This window comes from Bison bison, unplaced genomic scaffold (genome assembly GCF_000754665.1).
Source record: "Bison bison bison isolate TAMUID 2011002044 unplaced genomic scaffold, Bison_UMD1.0 scf7180017864312, whole genome shotgun sequence".
In the NCBI taxonomy this organism is placed as follows: Eukaryota; Metazoa; Chordata; class Mammalia; order Artiodactyla; family Bovidae; genus Bison; species Bison bison.
The window spans coordinates 2,367,398-2,388,810 of NW_011494884.1; the positions used below are offsets into that span (position 1 = coordinate 2,367,398).

At 45.4% G+C, this 21,413-nt stretch overlaps 1 protein-coding gene across 1 annotated transcript in view; it reads right to left on the minus strand.

Moving 5' to 3' along the window:
- The window catches only part of ANKLE2 (ankyrin repeat and LEM domain containing 2), a 24,097-nt gene extending 2,690 nt beyond the window's left edge, over nucleotides 1-21,407 (minus strand). Inside the window, exons 1-11 of the mRNA XM_010852455.1 lie at nucleotides 21,362-21,407; nucleotides 13,068-13,541; nucleotides 11,347-11,541; nucleotides 9,772-9,965; nucleotides 9,504-9,692; nucleotides 6,659-6,781; nucleotides 4,774-4,840; nucleotides 2,942-3,114; nucleotides 2,100-2,206; nucleotides 1,200-1,390; nucleotides 271-907 (exon numbers count right to left, since the gene is read on the minus strand). Coding sequence (XP_010850757.1) covers nucleotides 271-907; nucleotides 1,200-1,390; nucleotides 2,100-2,206; nucleotides 2,942-3,114; nucleotides 4,774-4,840; nucleotides 6,659-6,781; nucleotides 9,504-9,692; nucleotides 9,772-9,965; nucleotides 11,347-11,541; nucleotides 13,068-13,536 — 2,345 coding nt within the window. The 5' untranslated portion in view covers nucleotides 13,537-13,541; nucleotides 21,362-21,407. The remainder of the gene's footprint in view (nucleotides 1-270; nucleotides 908-1,199; nucleotides 1,391-2,099; nucleotides 2,207-2,941; nucleotides 3,115-4,773; nucleotides 4,841-6,658; nucleotides 6,782-9,503; nucleotides 9,693-9,771; nucleotides 9,966-11,346; nucleotides 11,542-13,067; nucleotides 13,542-21,361) is intronic.
- Nucleotides 21,408-21,413: the final 6 nt, after the last annotated feature.

The following is a 21,413-nucleotide window of genomic DNA, read 5'->3' on the forward strand; positions in this document are numbered from 1 at the left end:
ACTGACCCCAAGATGGCCTTTCTTCCTAAAACTCATAGGACAGCTCAGTCATGGTGGGAAGTACAGTGGACGCAAGGAGGAGCCAGGAAGGAAAATGCTGTCTCCCACTGGCTTGGAGGACCAATGAGGATGGATAGAAAGCCACCAACTCGTGAGACAGATTGAACAAGTGCCTGTCAGACTGGCCGGGGTGGAGGGAAGTGTCCAAGAATCATACTGGTGCCTCTGCCCACCACCCCCCAACACACGTGCGTGCTCCCCGACTCATACCCAAAAAGGAAGAGCCTCTGGACAGGCTCCTTTGAGGCGGGAATCTCCGAGGGCTCCGAGCCATTGCCATAGCGGGGCTCGTGCACAGAACTGTCTGGATTCAGGCACATGTTAGCAATTCCAGCAGACATCTCATTTTCTGTCCTTCCCTGGTTATTTCCAAGTCTATCAGCAGCAAGAGGTTCTAACACGTCACTTCCTCCCGCGTTCACTCTTGATGTCAGGACCTTCTTATCTCTAGTTTTCACTCTTTGATTTGGTGTCTTAGAAAAGCTACTTTCTAGATTCTGCAAATTCAGTTTATCAAACTCAACAGTCAAGCCGGAGATGGGTGAGCGGAGGTCTTCCTCCCCACTCTGGGCCTTGGGCCTCTTCCCACCCAGGGTCTTGCCATCCCTTAGAGGGCTGCAAAACCCATTTCTGCTGCTGTGGGGACTGGTCGGGGCTGAGGCTTCGATAAGTTCTGTCTGCTCCAAGGGGAGGATGTCACACCCCAAGTCTCCAAAAGCAGCTGCCCTGGGCGGGGTGTTGTTTCGAGCTGTGTTTTGCCGGTTTTTTATCTCTTCCAAACTCATGTCATCGTCTTCATCTAGAAACGCCCTCACAGAGATGGAATTGCTGCACTTCCTCTGACGGCCTGTGAGGGAGAGAAACCAGCTCTCAGAGGTGTTGACAAGGGGACTTCGGGATGTCACCGCGGATAGCACAAACGCTGTGCCAAGTCACTCCCATATTCAAAGCCTCCTCCTTGTTGCTTAAGACAGAAAACCTTGGAAAAAGTCAAGCAGGACCTTGCAGACAGAATTACAGGCTCCAGGCCCAGCTGTGCCCCCTCATGGGCAAGAAAATGAGAAGCCACAGGTTCCCACAGACCTGGCCACAGGACGGCTGCCAGTCTCACCAGCCTTGGATGCACTGCGTGTCCTTACCTAGGGCTGAGGCATCCTCCTGGCGACACGCTGCATTTTCTCCCATGTCTTGTAGGTGCTTTTTGCCTACTTCCTGCTGAGTAAGGTATTCTTCCAGCTTTTGCAGGCCTGCCTGGGAAGACAGATCAACAAAACAGCCCAGAAAGTCCCAGTATTCGACCCAGGGATACCCCAGTTCATGAGCCAGCTCCCTGTAAGAATAAAGCAAATTAACCAGTTTTGAGAGCAGAAGAAAAACTCACAGAACTGACTACACAGAAAAGAGCCACTTTATGCTAGAAATGCCCAAAATGCACCTGCAACCTTGGTTTCATTTTATCCTAAATTTGGGGCTGAAAGAGTATGCTTAACTTCCTGAAGCAGTGTCCCCCTCACAGGGTAAGACCGTGCTATGGAATGAGTCAAGGTCACGGGTGAGAAAGGTACCACTTACAAACAAACCATTCCACTCACACCAACACTCACCAGAGATAAAAAAGGGCAAACTGTAAAACTCCACTAACAAAGAACATTTTGGTTTTCATAAAACAACAGTACAAAGTTGAAGACAATTCTGGTTTGGGCCAGACATAAATGTTTAGAGGTCTTTTTCAAGTTGTGAACTTAAAGCTGGGCACATATTTTACGAAAAAGTCTCCCTGTGTGGCTCCTTTCCCCACACAGCCTCACGCTCCTTGGATGCCCCACCTGACTGCCAGGAGGGACTGTTTTCATGCAGCCTTGCTGCACAGGCTGCAGTGTACACCTCTGCAAATTAGACCTTAGTAAAAAGGCTTTAAAGTCTACCAGTAAGGACTTCTGGGAACTACTATTTTGAAAGTCCCAAGCACCAAGCACACTGGCACACAGCACACAAGATACCACCACTCGGCTCTTTGGCACTTCGTGCTCTTTAAGTACCTTCCCACTCTCTCAATGCCTCTTTCTGGATCAGATTTCCTGACACTGTGGAAGAAGCCCGCTTTCTCTCGAGGCGGGGTTTTCCAGAGTCGGCGAAAATCTTCTGCCTAGAACAGAAAGTGTGTTGAGATGCGCTATGCACCCACATTGCCAGGCAGTGCCCCCGCCCAACCCCAAACACAGTGCAGGCAACATGCCCTCCTGCTCTGGAGCTACGGAACTTCAGTTGTATCACAGTAGAGGCCAGGAGGGACCCTGGTAAGGTCTGGGCCGGGATGAGGGTCAGAACTGAACCAGGAGGCTTTGAGGGAGACCCTACAGACCTGCTGCCCAATAATGTGTGTGCTTTTTATGTTTCATGCAGCTAAATCTATTCCTAACATTTTATAGTTGAAGGTAACTAACTACAGCTTTCTTTTACTAAGAGGAAAGAGTGCATACAGGTCAGTATATGAAGTACCTCCGTCTGGAAGGTGAACTTCAGAGTCTGCAAGTGGAAGTTTCCTAGTGACAGCACAAATCCAAGTACAATGGAATGGGCATATGCTGTGCAAGGTCCATGGGCACAGATGGGGGGGCGCAGGTAATGCCAGCATGGGGAGAGTAAGCCCGGGTAAACCTCATTTCTTGGGAGCACCGCTTGTCACATACCTGCTCTAGCTAACAATAATAGAGTCAAGACACTTGTTCCTCCAGGAAAGTTCTGAAGCCTCACTGACAACTCATTGGAGTTTCATGAGACCTGGTCTCCAGGACCAAGCACAAAGCGAAAGGCTGGAAAAACCCAGCACTCCTGGTGGGGACAGCCAGGAGTTGTTCCAGAACCTTCCACAGATGCTCACCTTGGATGGACTCAGGGGCCCTGCGAAGGCTCGAAGGGTTAGAACAGGGTCTTTGGGGAAGCCTCCAGTGTGGCCAATGTGAGAGACCTCGCCTGTCTGGTCTGAAGACCACAGCTCCCCGATCACAGGAGAAGACGTGTCCTCTGCCCTCAGGAGGGGCACATAGTAGTGACCTGGGAGGAGAAAACACATGGGGCTAGGTGATGTGTGTGGACAGCCTGCACCACAGTGGCCGTTGCTGCTGCTAAGTCGCTTCAGTCGTGTCCAACTCTGTGAGACCCCATAGATGGCAGCCCACCAGGCTCCCCCGTCCCTGGGATTCTCCAGGCAAGAACACTGGAGAGGGTTGCCATTTCCTTCTCCAATGCATGAAAGTGAAGAGTGAAAGTGAAATCGCTCAGCCGCGTCCGACTCTTCACGACCCCATGGACTGCAGCCCACCAGGCTCCTCCATCCATGGGGTCTTCCAGGCAAGAGTACTGGAGTGGGTTGCCATTGCCTTCTCCAACAGTGGCCGTTAGGCCCTGGGAATCAGCCTGAGAATCAGCTGGATTATTACCCCACAGGCTCTGCATGCCAGTCAAAGATGTTAACTGTAAAAAGGCTGAGAAAGCTCTGGAGCCAGAGCAACTGAAGAGAGGTCAGTCTGTGCCAGACTCCTGCACCTAAAGAGCCCCACACTCTTCCTCTGCAGAGAAATAAGGAGGAGAAGAAAAAAGGAAAGGGGAGCAGCAAACACATGCTTGTTTCCAGGTTCGTAGGAGGACTGAGAGGGACCTGTGAACCAGAGCAGCTGAAGAGGAGCTGGAGAAACCTTACAAAGAAGATGCATGTCAACCTCCATCCTCCCCCAACTCCTATTCTGTTTTGTGTTACAATTTTAACATTGTAACACATATGTTCAGAACACATATCTGAACATATGTGTTCAGGTATCACTGAACACATATCTCCGAACAGACCTGGAATCACACACTTTGGTATGGAACCTGGAAAGGACAAAGGCTGTGAGGCCACAGGGACAATGTGGCAGGAAAGCACCAAGGACACCACGCAAGCGATGGTGGTGGCTGCTGGGGGCCCGTAAGACTTCATACCAAGAGGCCTCACCAAGCCCTGCACTAAAGAAACCACCAGGGATCTGGGCAGGAATGGAAACCAGAGAGAAGTAGATAAAGATGAACACACAGGGGAGGCAAAGAGCTTCCAGTATCTGCAGCAAGGCCATTGAGCAAGCTGCTGCCAACTGCTCAAACTCCCTGGAAACAACAGAGAGGAAAAAGCGGGTAGGAAGCGGGGCTTTCCACCGCCAGGTGCCCTGGAGCCTGTAGGCTGGCTGGGACACAGCTTGGGCACTCTGGTCCAGAGGCTGGAGGCTCCGGGAAACCGAGCAGGAAGGACTGCCCCACGGGCCCTGGTCTGAGAAGCCCTTGGCCTGGAGAGTGGTGATCCAGGGCCGGGAGGTCGAAGAAACGGAGATGGGGACAGCCTGGGCAGAGGGCGGTGAAGGACAGGGAGCCACCAAACGACTGACACAGGGGCTCCAGGCAGGCCTCTCCCGCCTTCTGGCTGCCCTGCAGGCTGTGGCCAAAGAAGAGCGGCCGGAGGCACCTGCTGCCCAAGAGGCTGCAGAGGTCAAGGCGTGAGGCTGCAAGCAACAGTCAAGTGACAGACAACTTGGTCTCCCAGAAAAGGGAAGTGGAACCCAGGGTAATTCTGAGGGGGTCCCAACAGCCCCCTGGCTTCAATCCCACAGACAAGGCAGCCTAGATGCTGCCAGGACCTTCATGGAGGGCCTCCTCCTCACTCTGGGCGCCCACTCCCCACCTTACCCTTTAAGTAGTCTCGAATCCGCTCCTTCAGTTCTACAGATTTGTTTTTGCTTCTTTCACAAATAACCTATTAAAAAAAAAGATAAGTGAACACTCTGAATCGAATTTATCACGTTTTCTTATCATGAAAATGATTTTGCAGAAGCAAGTATTAAAGTCAACACAACAAGGACAGATAGATCCTAACACTGAGTATTTCATAAAGCCCACAATAAAAAATGTATGTTTAACAATGCAATCTTCCTTCTTCAATGTTTTGTAAAAGCTCCAAGGGGCCAGGACAAGGAGAACAAACTCTGAGATTACAGGTAAATTTTACCTTCTTTCTTCATGCTGTCTACATTTCCTAATTTTCTGCAAGGAAAGGAAACCTTAAGGTGAACCATCAATTCAGAGCAGACATGTCCATACCTCAGGACTATACACTTCACTGCCTGGGAGCCTGTCTTCTACGGTTTGGCTGGACTGAAATACAACTTCTACTGAACAGGGACACAGATGTTTCATTTTTGCAACTACAGGAATCAATGTTCTCAGACATTAGAGAATATAGAGAACTGTAACATTTTAGCTACAAACAATAAAAAACCAATAACCTTAAAATAAAAAGGAAGGAACCACAAAATTACCATCTCCTGCCAGCCTGTGAGAAAAACAAATTACCACTGCACAGTGAACCCTTCAAGTAGTGCAACATTTTCTTCTAAACTCTGTAACTGGTTGTGAGAGAAGTCCAATGCTTTAAAGAAGTGTCACCACCTACTGTATGGCACATGGAACTCTGCTCATGTTATGTGGCAGCCTAGATGGGAGGTGAGTTTGGAGAATGGATACATATATATGTATGGCTGAGTCCCTCAGCCAGTTTACCTGAAACTATCAAGGCTATCATCATGATACAAAATAAAAAGTGAAACAAAAATGTGTCACCATCTTACACTGAGAAAACACACACACATGCACACAGAAAGTTGAGTCAGATTTATCCAAAATAATGGTAATTTCTGAGTTGCAGAATTCGCTGGTAAATTTTATTCTTTTTATGTGAATTCTAAACTTGCTACAGAAGTGGGTGCAACTTACATAATCACAGCAAATGAAAAGGAGGTGCCACTGCCAGAACAGGATCTTACAAATTCTATTTCCACAGGGTGGGCAGGTCCAAGCCAGCCAACAGCCCCGTGCATGTTACAAAGTAACCCATCTTCCAGTTCTCTCAAGTCCACCTTTCTCGCTGCCTCACTGCACAGAGGCACTGCTGCCTTCTCTAAAGCGCATTTTGCTCAACTGCTGACATACATTCTGACAAGGCCTGTTCCTAAGGCTTGTATGGGCCAGGTGAGAATATAGAAGAGGGGCGCAGGACAGCTCCTAGTGCACACCGAGAGAACACACGAGCAGCACCATCATCATCACATCATCACCACCGTCTCCATTATCCCTCACCAGTTACCATCATCCTCACCATCGTCTCACATTACCACCACCACCGCCGCCATCACCACCATCACAACCGACTCCATCCTCACCATCTCTATCATCCACGACCACCACCATCAGCAGCACAAGCACCACCTCCCATGTTCTCTCTGACCCTGGTGAGCTGAAGGATGCAGAGGGAACTTATCAAAACACAGTGAGCCACCAAGGATAGCTTGACCACCCAGTTCAGGAAAATAAAATCTGCAAACTAGGGCAGTTCACTCCCTCCTGGCTCTACAGAGGCATCTTCTTCAGAGTACATCTTACTTGACAATCAAGCTTCTGTTGCCATAAGGCAAACACATGCACACAGTTACTTGTGTCTTCACAGTAGCTGTGGTTGCAGACCTTGTAATTATTTTCATTTCTAAAACTATGTAATAAGATTTTAATAGGTACTTACGTCTTCAGGTGTTTTATCATATTTATTCCTTGGGTTTTTTACAATCAAAGGGTGTGAAGAAAGCACATTGACCACATCTACATTTCCAAACTTACAAGCAAAATGCAATGGTGTGTCATAGCCCTGGGAGAAATGCAAAAGAAGAACACTTATATAAACTTTTTTGGTTCATAAAGTTGCTTCAAGTTACTAAAAATAGGTATTTAGTAAAACAACAAAAACCCTTAAAAATAAAAGACTATAAAAAGGCAGTGTCTTTATAGCTGAAAAGTAACTGGCACACTAGCATACACCCACTTTATGCCAGGGCATTAGCCCAGCTTAACGCTCCGTCCCTGTGTGTCCAGTGGCTGGGGGGAGCTTACAACAGAGCTAGGGTGTAACACCCGGTCAGCAAACAGCAGCTTTAACAATTCAGGGCCCAGTACAGTGTCTTATAATCAATGCTCATAAGGTAAAACAAATAGATTAAAACAAGATCTAGAATTGAGCAAAGCCCATGATTTGGTCTGTAGTCAGAACTCTCTCCAATGGCTAGTATTGCAATAAATGAAACTCTCCCCTTCTGACTCCACAAGGTTTTCCAATTCAATCCCTCCCCAGTCTCCCCACAGACCAGCAGGCCCCTGAGCTGTGGAGCCACCGCCCCCAGCATGTTCACTTGGATGGCCGCAGACTAGGAGGCAGTTCGGCCAAAACAGAATCTGCTTAGGTCCACCTGCAACCACCACATGTTCCAGCCCTCGGGTTCCTCCCTCTACATGCCATGCTGCGTGCTCAGAGCATCTTTCCCAGCTATCTAGAGTCCCCAGGGCCCTGCTGTCCGCACCCACACTCCCGGCTCCAGTCCCCCTTCTCCAAGGTGACCCCAGGCCCCAGTGCAAGCAGATACCCTCAGAGCAGCTCCACCCCCGTTCTGCACCTTCTAAGGTCATCTCACTGTCTCCAGGAGCTGCTGACACCGCCCCTGGCTACCCCACATAGTAAACAGCCAGGGCTCCAAAGACCACTAGGCTCTGCCACACACACCCGGCCCACCCACCGTAGCTGTAGACACACAGAAGGATCAGGGCTGGGCTCCAGTAAAGCTATACTGACTGAATGGGACAGGCTGCCCCTTGCCAGCCCTGGCTTGACTGCCTTCTCCTAACCAGGCCCTCCCCAGTCCACCATCTACCTGAGCCGCCTCCAGCCCTGTGGCCAAGGCTGCAGCATCACCACAGCTCCCAGCCAGGCCCAGGGGGCTGGGGCCGCTGCACATCAAGGCCAGCTGTGTCCACTCAAGTGTTCAAGATATCAGAGTGCAAAGCGCCCTCCACACTCCCCTTCCTTCTGGCTACCCCTCTTCCTCAAGCACATAACATACTTTCCTAACCTGCTCTGAGCTTTAGCAGCTTGACCCCAGTCACTCCCCTCACACCTGCCAGCAACTTTCATTCCCGCACAGCTGGGGGCCTCTGGGTCCTCTAGCCACTCCTGGCTCATCCAGCCTCTCCTTCACACCACACCCTCTGCTGAGCCCTGGGCTTGGAGGTCAACACTTTAAGCAATTCCTACTCTCAGTGCCTCATGGTCGAAGAATGGGATCTGTAACACCTAATTTCAAGAACTTATCCAGTGGCCTCTGTGGACACACACGCATGTTTTCAACAAGCGCTACACAGGCACGAAAAACACTGTATTACACTTCTGGCAGGGCACACGGGCCTGTATCGCATCAAGAAGTCACACTTCCCAACTGCACTGTCACACACCCTGATTCAGTTTGTTCACACTTAGTCTAATATACTATGACTTTGTTCTCTCTGGCCTATTTCACACTTACTACTACCACTATTTCCTCTTTTATGCTCTTCTTTAATTTTGCCAGCATGGCCAAAATTTTTCCCTTCCTCCTTTTCTCTCTTGTGAGAAAAGTTATTCTTGCTTCCAGTTCTGCATTTCAATGTATCATATTCAGTATGTTAGAAAATAATCCACTAGGCTGTCTTTATTTCCTCTCCTGCCAACCATGATTTCTCAAACTCCTAGGTTTCGCTCAGAATTTACAGCCCTTGGCTCTCAGCCATCATTGGGTTCTCCCTCATATAAATATGTAAAACTCTTCTGTTTCAAGAATCCTTACTTAAACCTTATGCACCATTAAAAATCACCCCACTGGGAGGCCCCCTGGTCAGTCAGTGGTGAAGAATCTGCCTGCCAATGTAGGAGATACAGGTTCAATCCCTGGGTGGGGAGGATCCCACGAGCCGCAGAGCAACTAAGCCTGTGCACCACAGCGACTGAGCCCTGCTCTAGGGTCTCTGAGCTGCAACTACCGAGCCTGCACGCTGCAACTAGAAGCACGCACGCCTCGAGCCTGCACTCTGCAACGAGAAGCCACTGCAGTGAGAAGCTTGCACGCTGCAACTAGAGAGGAGACCCTGCTCTCCGCAACTAGAGAAAAAAGCCCGAGCAGCAATGAAGACCCAGCATAGCCAAAAATAACTGAATAAAAATTTAAAAACAAAAAGTCACCCCACTGAACATTTTAACCCCACAGGAAATATTCTTCACATAATGTTAAATGTAAACAACAGACATACATAGGACTGTAAGGCACCAAAACCTTTTTACTTCCTGCTCCCTTTAGCTTTGGGGCATTCACTCCCCCTCCTTTCAGCTCAAGCCTCTCTGAACAAAGGCCAGGAGGGAAGTGCCCTGGGGGCGGCTCCACCCAACTTGAGATCCAGGCCAGGGGGCTCTTCTCAAGTGTGACCGGGTCTGCTCTTCCTCAAGGAATGCGCGTCTCCTCTGAGCTGACGCCCAAATACTGTTTCCACCCCAGGATGGCTACAAGGCATACCGCTCTGTCCGGTGTGTTGAGGTACAGGTCCACCACATAGCAAATGCGCTTCTCCAGCATGTGCGGCTCGTCATCTGGGTACATGAGCCGCATGAACTCGGGGTTCTCCAGCGTCTCTAGGGTGAGCTGGCACACAGCAGCCTGGTTCTCTTTGGCAGCCACATGCATGACGTTGTACCGACACCCTTCCTGAAAGAAAACAGCAGACTCTGAGCTTCGCTTTCATCACCTGCAGTCTTGATGCTAATGATGCTAGAAGTAGGTTTACCTGTACGATGGTTGGGTTGTCCCCTGAACCAATCAGATACCGGGGATTACTCCAGATGAGGTCGGAAAAGGTGTCTTCGTCTCCCTTCTCCACAGCTTTCCGAAGTTTGGCAGTGAGGTCTTGTGTGCGTGGATTTTTATAGCTGTTTGCTCGCTCTTTGCTGGCTGTTTCTGACTCAGACAAGTACAACCCGTCTGTCACAAAAAGACAATTGAAAGACATTGTATTTCACAAACATTTTATCATTATCCACTATGTGCTTCACTGACAAGAAAAATCTTTCCCATAGACGCTGATGATCTACTTGGGAGTAAAAGCTTAAGAAACAAGGATGATCTGCAGCAGATGGATGCGTGTCCCAGCCTCGGGCAGTGAAGGACAGGCTGTGAAGCTCAGCAGGGGGAGGAAGGATATGGGCACAAGGCCAAGGATACGATCCACTCCTGCACGGGACCTTGCAAGAACAAGGAGCATCCCCAGCAAGGCAGAGTCAAGAGGAAGGTCTACTGGCTGAATCACAACACCTGTGCGTGTGTGAAAGCCATTTGAGGAACTGTCACCAAACGTGAACAGGGAAACCTGTAAGTGTTGGGAATCATCCTGGCTTCCATGGAGGAAGTGCCTCCATGAAGCGATAGAAGAGGAGGCACACAGCACTCTTGATCAAAGGCCAACTGCCTGCAAGGAGAGCCACTTGCTTCCTCAGGAACCCCAGCCAGCCTGCGAAGCAGGGCCGCTGTGAGCTCACGGAGGGGCCAGAATGAGGCTAGTCCACTGGGGTTTTGTATGATGCTGAAAGCAAAGGCCCCTCACAAGACCCTGGTCCTGAGCTGGGAGTGGCAGTGGCCACGTTTCCGGCTGGACAGCTCCCGCAGGCAAGCTCAACTACTGGAGAACTCTTTTGAAGCCAAGCAGGTACCACTTGGGCTTCCCTGGTGATGTGGGGGTAAAGAATCCTACCAATGCAGGAGATGTAAGAGAATGCAGGTTTGACCCTGGTCGGGAAGATCCCCTGGAGAAGGAAATGGCAACCTACTCCAGTATCCTTGCTTGAAAAATTCCATGGACAGAGGAGCCTGGGGGGCTACAGTCCATGGGGTCACAAAGAGTCGGACAGGACTGAGCACATGCACAACCAAGTGCTTTCATAAGCACAGGTACAAGCAAGTACCACGAGTCTTAGAAGAAGGTGTAGCTTTCGGGCGGAAGTAGATAGATCTCAGCACCTAAAAAGGCCTAGAACCCAACAGGCTGCAGGAGAGAAAGTGCAATAAGAGGGACAGAACACAGGGCAATGGAGGCCCTTTTGCTGCTTCTCCCACAGCCCTGTCAGCTTTGGGGCCTCAACAGCTGCCTGGCCCACTCAGCTCCTGTTGCCTCAACCCAGACCAGCCAACTGACCCATCCTCCTCCAGTGCTCTGTGGCCCAGGTCTCAGTTCTCTACTCCCAGCACACTGGACTTCTCTCAAAGGTGGAGAAAACTAGTTACCAAGAAAGAGGGTGTAAAATACCCAGGAGTAAATCTGACAGTAATGCCAGATATGAACTGCTATATAAATGAGCTTTTAACCCACCATTGCTAAAGAGTGGTGCCGTTTTCACAGGAGAAAGTGGTAAAGAGGTTTTGCTTGGAGAAGGGAAATAATCACAACTTCCTCTGGCAAATTTCTCAGCATCTTCTCGGTTTGTAAAAGCTTTAAATCGGGATCCTTTGTTCATCTTGACAGCTTGTAAGGCTTCCTTTTTATCTTCATAAACGTGAATCCTTTCTGTATGGGAAAAGCGACAAAGGAAAATCAGAGACGATTAACAGGAGCCCTTGTCACCTAATTCACACTTGAAGCCCCCTGGGTTTGTTAATTAACAATTGTTACCCAATAGCCTAATTTTTCTCTCATTAATATTTCAGATTTTTAATCTTCGAAAAAAAAAAAGGGTTTCCGTTAGCAAAAAGAATACAGAAAGTTTGATCATATGAATATGCATGGATATAAATGATAAATATTTTATATATGTATATGCAGTTTTTACACCTAAGGATATAAAAATAAAATTTAATAATTTTAAAGTAAGTCAAATAACTATGACTATTGGACTTCCCTAGTGGTCTAGTGGTTAAAAATCTGCCTGCCAATGCAGAAGACATGGGTTCAATCCCTGCTTTGGGACGATTTCCACATGCCACGAAGTAAGGCAACTACTGAGCCCTTGCCCTAGAGCCTGTGATCTGCAACGAGAAGTCACAGCAATGAGAAGCCCGTGTACTGCAACTAGAGAAAGCCCAAGTGTAACAACACAGACCCAGCACAGCCATAAATAAATAAATAAAAAATACACACACAAAAAGGGTACTAGATATAAAAATAAGGCAGGTTTCCCTTATTTGAAAAGACCAAAAGGGAAGTTTAATAACATGAGTATGGTTGACAGAACAGAAACAAGATACTTGTTTTCCCTTTTCAGATAGACAAAAATGTACATTTCATATTATAGAGAGGCTAAAAAGTCACTCATTCATAGCAAATAGTAATATCTTTTGGAGGACCATAGCTTTCAGTTTTAAAAATGCATACTGAAAAAAAATACAAAAAACCTTTTGACCTGACACTCTTACCAATTTTATAAAAATAAAAATAATGTATGTACTTACATATATATGTTAAATGTAAATTAAAATATATTAAAAATATAAAAGTAATTAAAATTTAAATACATAGATAAAACATAGTAAGCAGGGTCAGGAATGATACACAAAACAGTAAGATCTGGGTGGGGAGGAATAAATTTCATCTTTATGGACCACACATATATATATAAAATGTACATATTATGTACACTGTTTTACAAAAAGTAACTTAGTTCTGATCAATATCAAGCTTTCAATACTTCTTTCCAATGCTATTTTAGTCTTATTTAAAATTACAATTCTTTAATGTTGAAAATTATAATTCACTGGCCATTTGCATTCATTAATATAAAAGGTGGTCAGGTTACAGAGAATTAAAAAAAAGTGAGGGAGATGATTAATCAAAAAATGGAGCCAGTCCATAAATATTTATAAGTGAACTATATCTTCACAGAATCCAATTTCCTTAATTTCTAAAAATTCCTATAGATTTACAAAAAATTTAGGAGCGTTCTACATAAAAATGTGAACAATGGTTAGTTTGAAGGAATGAGATTATGGTGACTAAAGTCTTCTTTATTCTCTTCTGTAGTTTGTGATCTTTCAAAATCCCTCTCCCCTGATGTAAATGAACCACCTGTGTAAGAGGCACCCTACTGGTCACATTACCATTTCTTGCTGGAGTGTCCTCGAAGGCGGCTGGGCACACCCCGTAGTAGAGAGGCACCTCTGCAGAGGCCCTCAGCACGGCTTTCTGGCTGTTGATGCCGCCTGAGGCACTGAAGGGCGCTGAACAGGTCTTAGATGTCACGGCGTCTTCCTCCGGAGGATTCAAGCCCACACTATAACCAAAGTCTCTGTCTTCAGAAAAGCTGACCTGCTCAGCTGGGCTCCCTACTGCAGACTTCACAATCCTTTGTGTGTCCTGGCCCAGGGATGGGGCATCTGCGGCACCAGGGTCGGACAGGTGTGAAGGCAGTGTACCACGCTCTAATAAAGCCTGAGCCAGTTTTTTCTCAAAAATGAACCTGGTTGTTGATGTAATGGGTCCACATTTCAATCCAGCTTTGACAATCTCTTCTCTAAGCTCATCTGGATTCAGGAGCTTCAATCGCGCCAAGATGGTATCCATTGTCATTTTACCTAGGCCCAAAAGAACGAAAATCAATTTGATGGTTGTAAGTATGTCTTTCCTTAAACAAATTCAGCAAAGTTGCAGGATACAAGATTCATGTACAGAAATCTGCTGCTTTTTTATACACTAATAATGAACTACCAGAAAGTAACAAATCCTGTTTAAAATAACATCAAAAAGGATAAAATGCCTAGGAATAAACTTAACTATAGAGGTGAAGACCTGAAGACCTGTGAAGACAGACATTTCTCCAAAGATACACAGATGGCCAACAGGGACATAAAAGGTACCCAACATCACTAATTATTAGAGAAATTCAAGTCAAAACCACAATGAGATATCACCTAACACTGTCAGAATAGTTATCATCAGAAAGTCTACAAATATCAAAGGCTGGAGATGTACAGAAAAGGGAACTCTTGTACACTGTTGATGAGACTGCAAAATGGTATAGCCACAATGGAAAAACAGTATGGAGGTTCCTCAAAAAACTAAAAACACAACTACCATATGATCCAGCAATCCCACTTTTGGGATATATCTATCTGTCTATATACACACACCCAAAGGAAACAAAAACGCTAATCTGAAACGATATGAGCACCCCCAATGTTCATAGCAGCATTATTCACAATAGCCAAGCTACAAAAAAATGAAATTTTGCCATTTGCAACAACACAGAAGCGCTTGGATGGTATTATGCTTAGTGAAAGAAGTCAGACAAAAAGACAAAAACTATGTGTAGTTACGTGTATGAGGAATCTAGAAAATAAAACTAGTGAATACAACAAGAAAGAAACACTCACAGATAAAAGAGAACTAGTGCTTACTGGTGGGGAGGGAAGGGAGGGGCAAGATCTGGTATGGGATTAAGAAATGCAAACTACTATGTATAAAATAGACAAGGATGAAGGATAGGTTTACATCACAGGGAATTATAACCATTATCTTGTAATAACTTTTAATGGAGTACAATATGTAAAAATACTGAATCACCATGCTGTAACCTGAAACTAATATTATATTGTAAATCAACTATACTTCCATTTTTTAAAAAAAGTGGCAAAAGAGCTGGCTTCAGGGAACTCCCTGGTTAGGACTCCATGCTTCCATTGCAGGGGGCTTGACCCTTGACTGGGGAACTAAGATCCCAAAAGCAACACACTGTGACCAAAAAAAAAAAGGTTGACTTCAAAGCTTCATCTCAATCCATTATTTCCCCATACTCTTTGGAGTCTATGACACAATCTCATCACAGCGACATTCTAGGGAGGCCAGCATGCTGGAGAAACAGGTGCACCACTTGTCGCCAGTTGCAATATGTGTGTATGTGCTAAGTTGCTTCAGTCGTGTCCAACTCTTTGTGACCCCATGGACTGTAGCCCACCAGGCTCCTCTGTCCATGGAATTCTCCAGGCAAAAATACTGGAGTGGGTTGCCATGCCTTCCTCCAGGGGATCTTCCTGACCCAGGGATCAAACCTGTGTCTCTTCTGTCTCCTGCATTGACAGTCAGGCTCTTTACCTCTAGGGGCACCTGGGAAACCCAGCTGCAGAATAATTAGGAAGAAATCCCCAGGAAAGCAACTGGACAATGTCCATCAAAACTCCAACTCCAGAAATTTATCCTACAGATACATCTGTACTTTATTCCATACATGATGAGAAATTATACAAAGATTTAAACAGAAGCGCCACAGATAGCTCTGGAAGTCATTTTGCTAATACTGATGACAAACAGCGAACATTTAACGTGGGGGATTTCCACGTGCCTGGTTCTATCCTAAGCACTCTGTCAGCACTAAGTTATTTAAAATTCACGGTAACTCCGCATGAAAGTTTATTGCCATTGCTCACCCTTGCTTCATAGATGGAGATCCTAAATCAGAGAAGCTAAGTGACTTGTTCAAGTTATACAGTCACCAATCAAATGGATGTGAACTAGAGCTGGAGCTTTCATCAATACATTTAGAGAAAGAGCAGTTAAATCTATGGTACAGGTTTAAGGATGGTTAGCTAAAATTGGGAGAAGGTAAGAAAGGACAGAGCACGGGTCACTGCTGCAGTTACTGGGGCTGGAGGTGAGGGCTCAGACTAGAGAAACAGGATGTCTTGACCACAGATGAGATGCCAGGGTTGGGGTTTGGAGGGACTGTAGTGGGCCCATAGTAATACCTAGATTTCCAGTCTAGATGCCTAGAAAGCAATTCTCCCTGAGGCAGAGAATATGAAAGATGCAAATGGGGATTTAGGAATTGAGCATCAGAGACACCCACTGCACATCAAGTAGGCATTTTGATTTTCAAGTCTGAGATTCAGAAGACATTCAGAGTGAGAAAAACAGAGATGGGTGTCAAGGGTACATAAATGAGTGCTTAATCCTTGCCTCAACACCTTGTCTCCAATTCACTGGCCTGTCATGCAGCAAGCAGAGTGAGCTTGGATTCAGTAACAGCTGAATGATAGTTATTTCTGTATTTTTCTTTTTAAATAAATTTTTATACCACCCTTCCCCCACTCACACACTCCAAGACTTCAAAAATCTTACTGAAGCCACACGCAAGGCAAAGCAGGGGTGGGGAGGACTGGGGCAGATGTTATGAACAAATGGACAGAAACTCCACCTGATCCTGATAATATTCTCTTTTGCATATACCATCCCTGTGTCCTGACTCTAAAGCTATCTTTTAAAAAAATTTATTAGATTGATGAAAAAGTAATTGCAGTTTCTGATCATGAATTTTAAATCATTATAACCAGCCTCAAACACATCTTTATTAATCAAAATAGGAACCATTACAATCAACACATTTTTTCCCAATGAGAAAAAAAAAATCCATGCTTCAAGACTTGACGAACTTTTGGAAAGCATTTTCTACCTCCTGCTGGTGTGGAAGTGCTTTCCCTGCAAAAAGTTGTTGAGATGCTTGAAGAAGTGGTAGTCAGCTGGTAAGAGGTCAGGTGAATATGACGGATGAAGCAAAACTTTGTAGCCTAATTCGTTCAACTTTTGAAGGGTTGATTGTGTGATGTGTGGCCAGGTATTGTGGAGAATTCGGCCCGTTTTGTTGACCAATGCCAGCTGCAGGCGCTGCAGTATCCAGTGCATTTCATCGATTTGCTGAGCGCACTTCTCAGATATAAGGGTTTTGCCAAGATTCAGAAAGCTGCAGTGTATCAGTACAGCAGCAAAGCACCAATGGTGACCAAGACCTTTTTTTGCTGCAAGTTTAGCTTTGGGAAGTTATCCTTCTCGGAACTTCTCGGTCCAACCACTGAGCCAGCTGTTGTATACAATCCACTTTTTGTTGCATGTCACAATCTGATCAAGAAATGGTTCGTTGTTGTTGAGTAGAATAAAAGCTGACGACACTCCAAAATAATGATTTTTTAAAATTTTCGGTCAGTTCAAGCAGTACCCATTTAACAAGCTTTTTCACCTTTCCAATTTGCTTCAAATGCCAAATGACCACAGAACGGTCAATGTTGAGTTCTTCAGCAACCTCTCATGTAGCTGTAAGAGGATAAGCTTCAGTGATTGCTCTTTATTGGTCGCTGTCAACTTCTAGTGGCCGGCCACTAAGTGCCTCATCTTCAAGGCTCTCGTCTCCTTTGCAAAACTTCTCGAACCACCACTGACTGCATTGTACGTTCATCAGCAGTTCCTGGGCCAAATGCGTTGATGTCTCAAGTTGTCTCAATGCTTTACGGCCCATTCTGAACTCAAATTAAAAAAAAAAATCGCTCAAATCTGCTTTTTGCTTAACATCATTTCTATAGTCTAAAATAAATATAAAATTAACAGCAAGTAATAAGTCATCAGCAAAAGAAAAAAAAAGGGAGAAACACACATTAAAATGATAACATAACCACATGTATTTAAGAATGTATTCTAATATCAAATGGCAAAATTTAACAATGCAAAACTGCAACTACTTTTACACCAACCTAATATTTTTAATTGGAGGATAATTGCTTTATAATGTAAAGATTTCTGTCATACATCAACATGAATCAGCCATAGTTATACATATATCCCCTCCCCTCTTGAACCTCCCTCCCACCTCCTAGCCCTCTAGGTTGTCACAGAGCACTGGGTAGAGCTCCCTACAAAATATAGCAAATTCCCATCTATTTTACATATGGTAATGTATGTTTCAACGCTACTCCCTCAGTTCCTCTCATTCCCTGCTTCCCTGCTGTGTCCACAAGTCTGTTATCTACATCTGTGTCACTACTGCTACCCTGCGAATAGGTTCATCAGTAGCATTTTTCTAGATTCCATATATATATGTTAATATATGATATTTGTTTTTCTCTTTCTGACTTGCAACTTCACTCTGTATAACAGTCTCTAGGTTCATCCACCTCACTAGATCTGACTCAAATTTGCTCCTTTTTATAGCTAAACAATATTCCATTGTGTATATACATACACACATATATATGTATATATATACACACACATATATGTATATATACACACACAACACAACTTCTTTATCCATTCATCTGTCAGTGGATATCTAGGCTGCTTCCATGTTCTGGCTACTACAGTTAAAGCTATCTTTTTAATATAGGCTAATCTGAAGAGGGGTTTGTCCTTGTAACCAAGTAAGCCATGAAGAGAACAGTTATATTATATCACTAACTGTGCGACCCTGAGCAAGTTATGTAAACTCTAAGCCTCAGTTTCCTCATCTATAAAACAGATATAATAATAGCTCTACTTCTTAGCTTAACAAGAATTAGATAAAATAATGCATGTGTTTGACACTGACAAAGTATCCATAAATGTCAGGGATACGAAGTTATTACTAAGTAATACAAGCTTATTAGCCTTGCAGAATACACAGTATGCTAGAAAGTCAACTTGAATAAAGACAAACATATATCCTCTGTTACTGATATCCTTAATACACAAATATTTGCTCATGTGTGGGAAAGAAAAGATAAAGCAGAAAATAATGAGACTAGTTAGCTTCAGGGGAGGGTGCGAAACAGATAGGAAGGCCAGAGGGCAGGGGAGAGGACACTTCTGAATGATTTTATGTTCTGACTTTTAGTAACATGTCTGTGATTCACACACAGAAAAACTATGTAAATAAACAAATAGATAGGGGAGACCTCCAAGTGGAATACAAACCAAAACAAATGTGCTCATCAGTATTACAAGTTAGTAACACAATGAATGGGAGAAGGAATATAGCCACTGAAAAATAACACATGATGCTTTCCTCTAAGGGTAAAGACAGGAAGGGTACACAGACACTCTAGCTGGAAGGTAGGTGTTCACAGTGGTATAAGTTAGTGATTCTGAAGCTTTTTGTGTGTCCTCTAGGTATCAGCAAATAATTGGATATATTGTGGCTGCTGAGACCCAGGCTCCTCACTGACAGAGAAGGGAGAGGCTACAATAGGACTCAGAAAATTTCTGTAAAGGGCCGAGAGTAAATTTTGAGGCTCTATGAGCCAAAGAACCTGCAAACACTCAAGAGCCATAGATGAAAGATGGCTGTCTTCCAAAAACAGGTAGGAGCCAGATTCGGCCTGTGGGCCATAGTTTACTGACCCTTGGGCTAGAGTTAGAAGTATCTGCAACATGTCCATTCATTTGATAGAGACATAAATATACAGATTAAGAAACTGAGGCAGGTCTGCAGACTGTATAACACTTCCTGACTTTACTACTAGCAAGCAGTATGATTACACAAGATCCTAACATTTGGGAATCTAAGTGGATGTATACAGGGTTTCTTTAACTATTTTATATTTTAATTATAAACACAAGAAGTTGGAAAATGGTACAGAGGTCTTGTGGACTCACCATGTGGCTTCCCTCAGTGGGACACCTGAAACACTGCATCCAACCCAGGCAGCAGACCCCGGCACTACACACTGAACTAACCACATCCTCACCGGGTTCTGCAGTCACTCTCCTCTTGTGTCTTTGTATGTAACTCCGTGACCACTTACCATATGATCGTTTATCACACGAATAGCTTCACACAGACATGCTAAATTACTGAACTGTTCCATCACCACAAAGATCTTTCTGCCAACTCTTGACTGTCACATCCAATCTCCTCCACTGTTCTCTACCCATGAAAACCACTGAGGAGTCCTCCGTTGTTATAATACCTTCACTTCACGTTATATAAATAGAATTATACACTACAGACCTTTTGAGGTTGGCTTTTTTCACTCGGCATAATGCCCTTGAGATCCATCCGAGCTGCTGATGGATCAACAGTCTGGCATCACTGCTGAGCAGCATTCCACAGCATGAAGGTGCCAGTTTTATCCTTCAGACACATCTGGGCTGTTCCAGTTTTTGGCAATTACAAATGAAGTTATAAACGTTTGCATAAGGGTTTTCATGTGAAAATAAGTTTTCGACCTTCTAGGATAAATGCCCATGAGTGAAGTACAGGTTCAACTATTTGAGAAACTGGGAGTTTGACTTCAGAATGATTGCACCTTTAAATTTTTTACCAGCAGTAAATTAAAAAAAAAAAAAATTTCTATCAGCAGTAAATGAGACCCAGTTTCTCAGGGTTTCCACTAGCATTACCAAATGTCATTGGTATTTTTTATTTTAGCCATTCTCATAGATGTGTAGTGATATCTCATTTTAAGTTTAATCTGCAATTTCATGACTGGCTAGTGATGTTGAACATCTTTTCACATGTGTTTATTTCTTCTGTACCATTTTTGTAATTTTTTGTCTTAAGTGACTTAAAAATATAAGTTAAAAATTTAAAAAGAAATAAATAAGACACTCCGAACTGTAATTTCTTAGACTTTGGTGGCTGAGACCCTAAATAAAGAATCTGCCTGCAATGCAAGAGACCCGGGTTCCTTGCCTGGGTCAGAAGATTCCCCTGCAGAAGGGAAGGGCAACCCACCCCAGTATTCTTGCTGGGAGAATCCTATGGACAGAGGAGCCTGGCAGGCTACAGTCCATCAGGTTGCAAAGAGACTGACAGCGGCTTTCCCTTCACTTTTCAGACACCACTGGCCCCAACCGTCTTCAGTCTTAGTGTCTGCATAGTCTTTCACTGGGGCGTCCTGTTTTCTGACAGGGTTTTCTGTCACAATGGGCTTTCTGACACAGTGCTGACAGTGTACCTGGACATAGCAGCATGCTATTCACTAAAGACATCACCTGAAACTTCCTGAAGGGGTGAGAGAAGGTAAACAACCAAAAACCCAACAGGCTGGAGGGCTAGCTGGACCTGTGTCAACAGGCCTGCATCTCCACACGGCTTCTGCCTGGGACTTGTCATCCCCGCCGTGCAGGACCTTCCTGAGGCCTGCTCCCTCAGCTGTAAACACTAAGTCATCTGTAAGGAGCGCTGCAGCCCCGAGAGATCTAGGTAGGGTCATCAACTGTGCTTTCTGCTAATAAAATTCTATCTCCTTATCAGGGTACTTGAGAAACTGTTGTTTATCCTTCAGGAAGAAACCAAACTTGCCGGCAACGCGGTGAAAGAAAACTGAACGAAGGAGGATCTGGGATGCACGCGGGATGCACGCAGGGTGCACACTGCCTTCTCGGTCAAATCAGGGGGCTCAAACCCACAAAACTGGGCACAGACGTGCTCCCGGGCGTCCAGCTTTGCGGCGCTCTCACCGTCTGCAAGTCAAGGACTCGCGCGTTTTACTTCAAGTCTCTTCCCAGAACACCGACTCACGCCGGGGAGAGGGATCCAAGCTCGGAGAGGAGAAGCTCGGGGGAACCCGAGCCGGGGAGGCGGGTGGGAGAAGACGGGAAGGAGGACCCAAGCCCGGGCAAGGGAGCGGGCCCACCCGCGAACCGGTCTTACCTGAATCCGGGGCTGGGCCCGCGGCCGCGCGGGACGGCGGGTCGGGTGGACC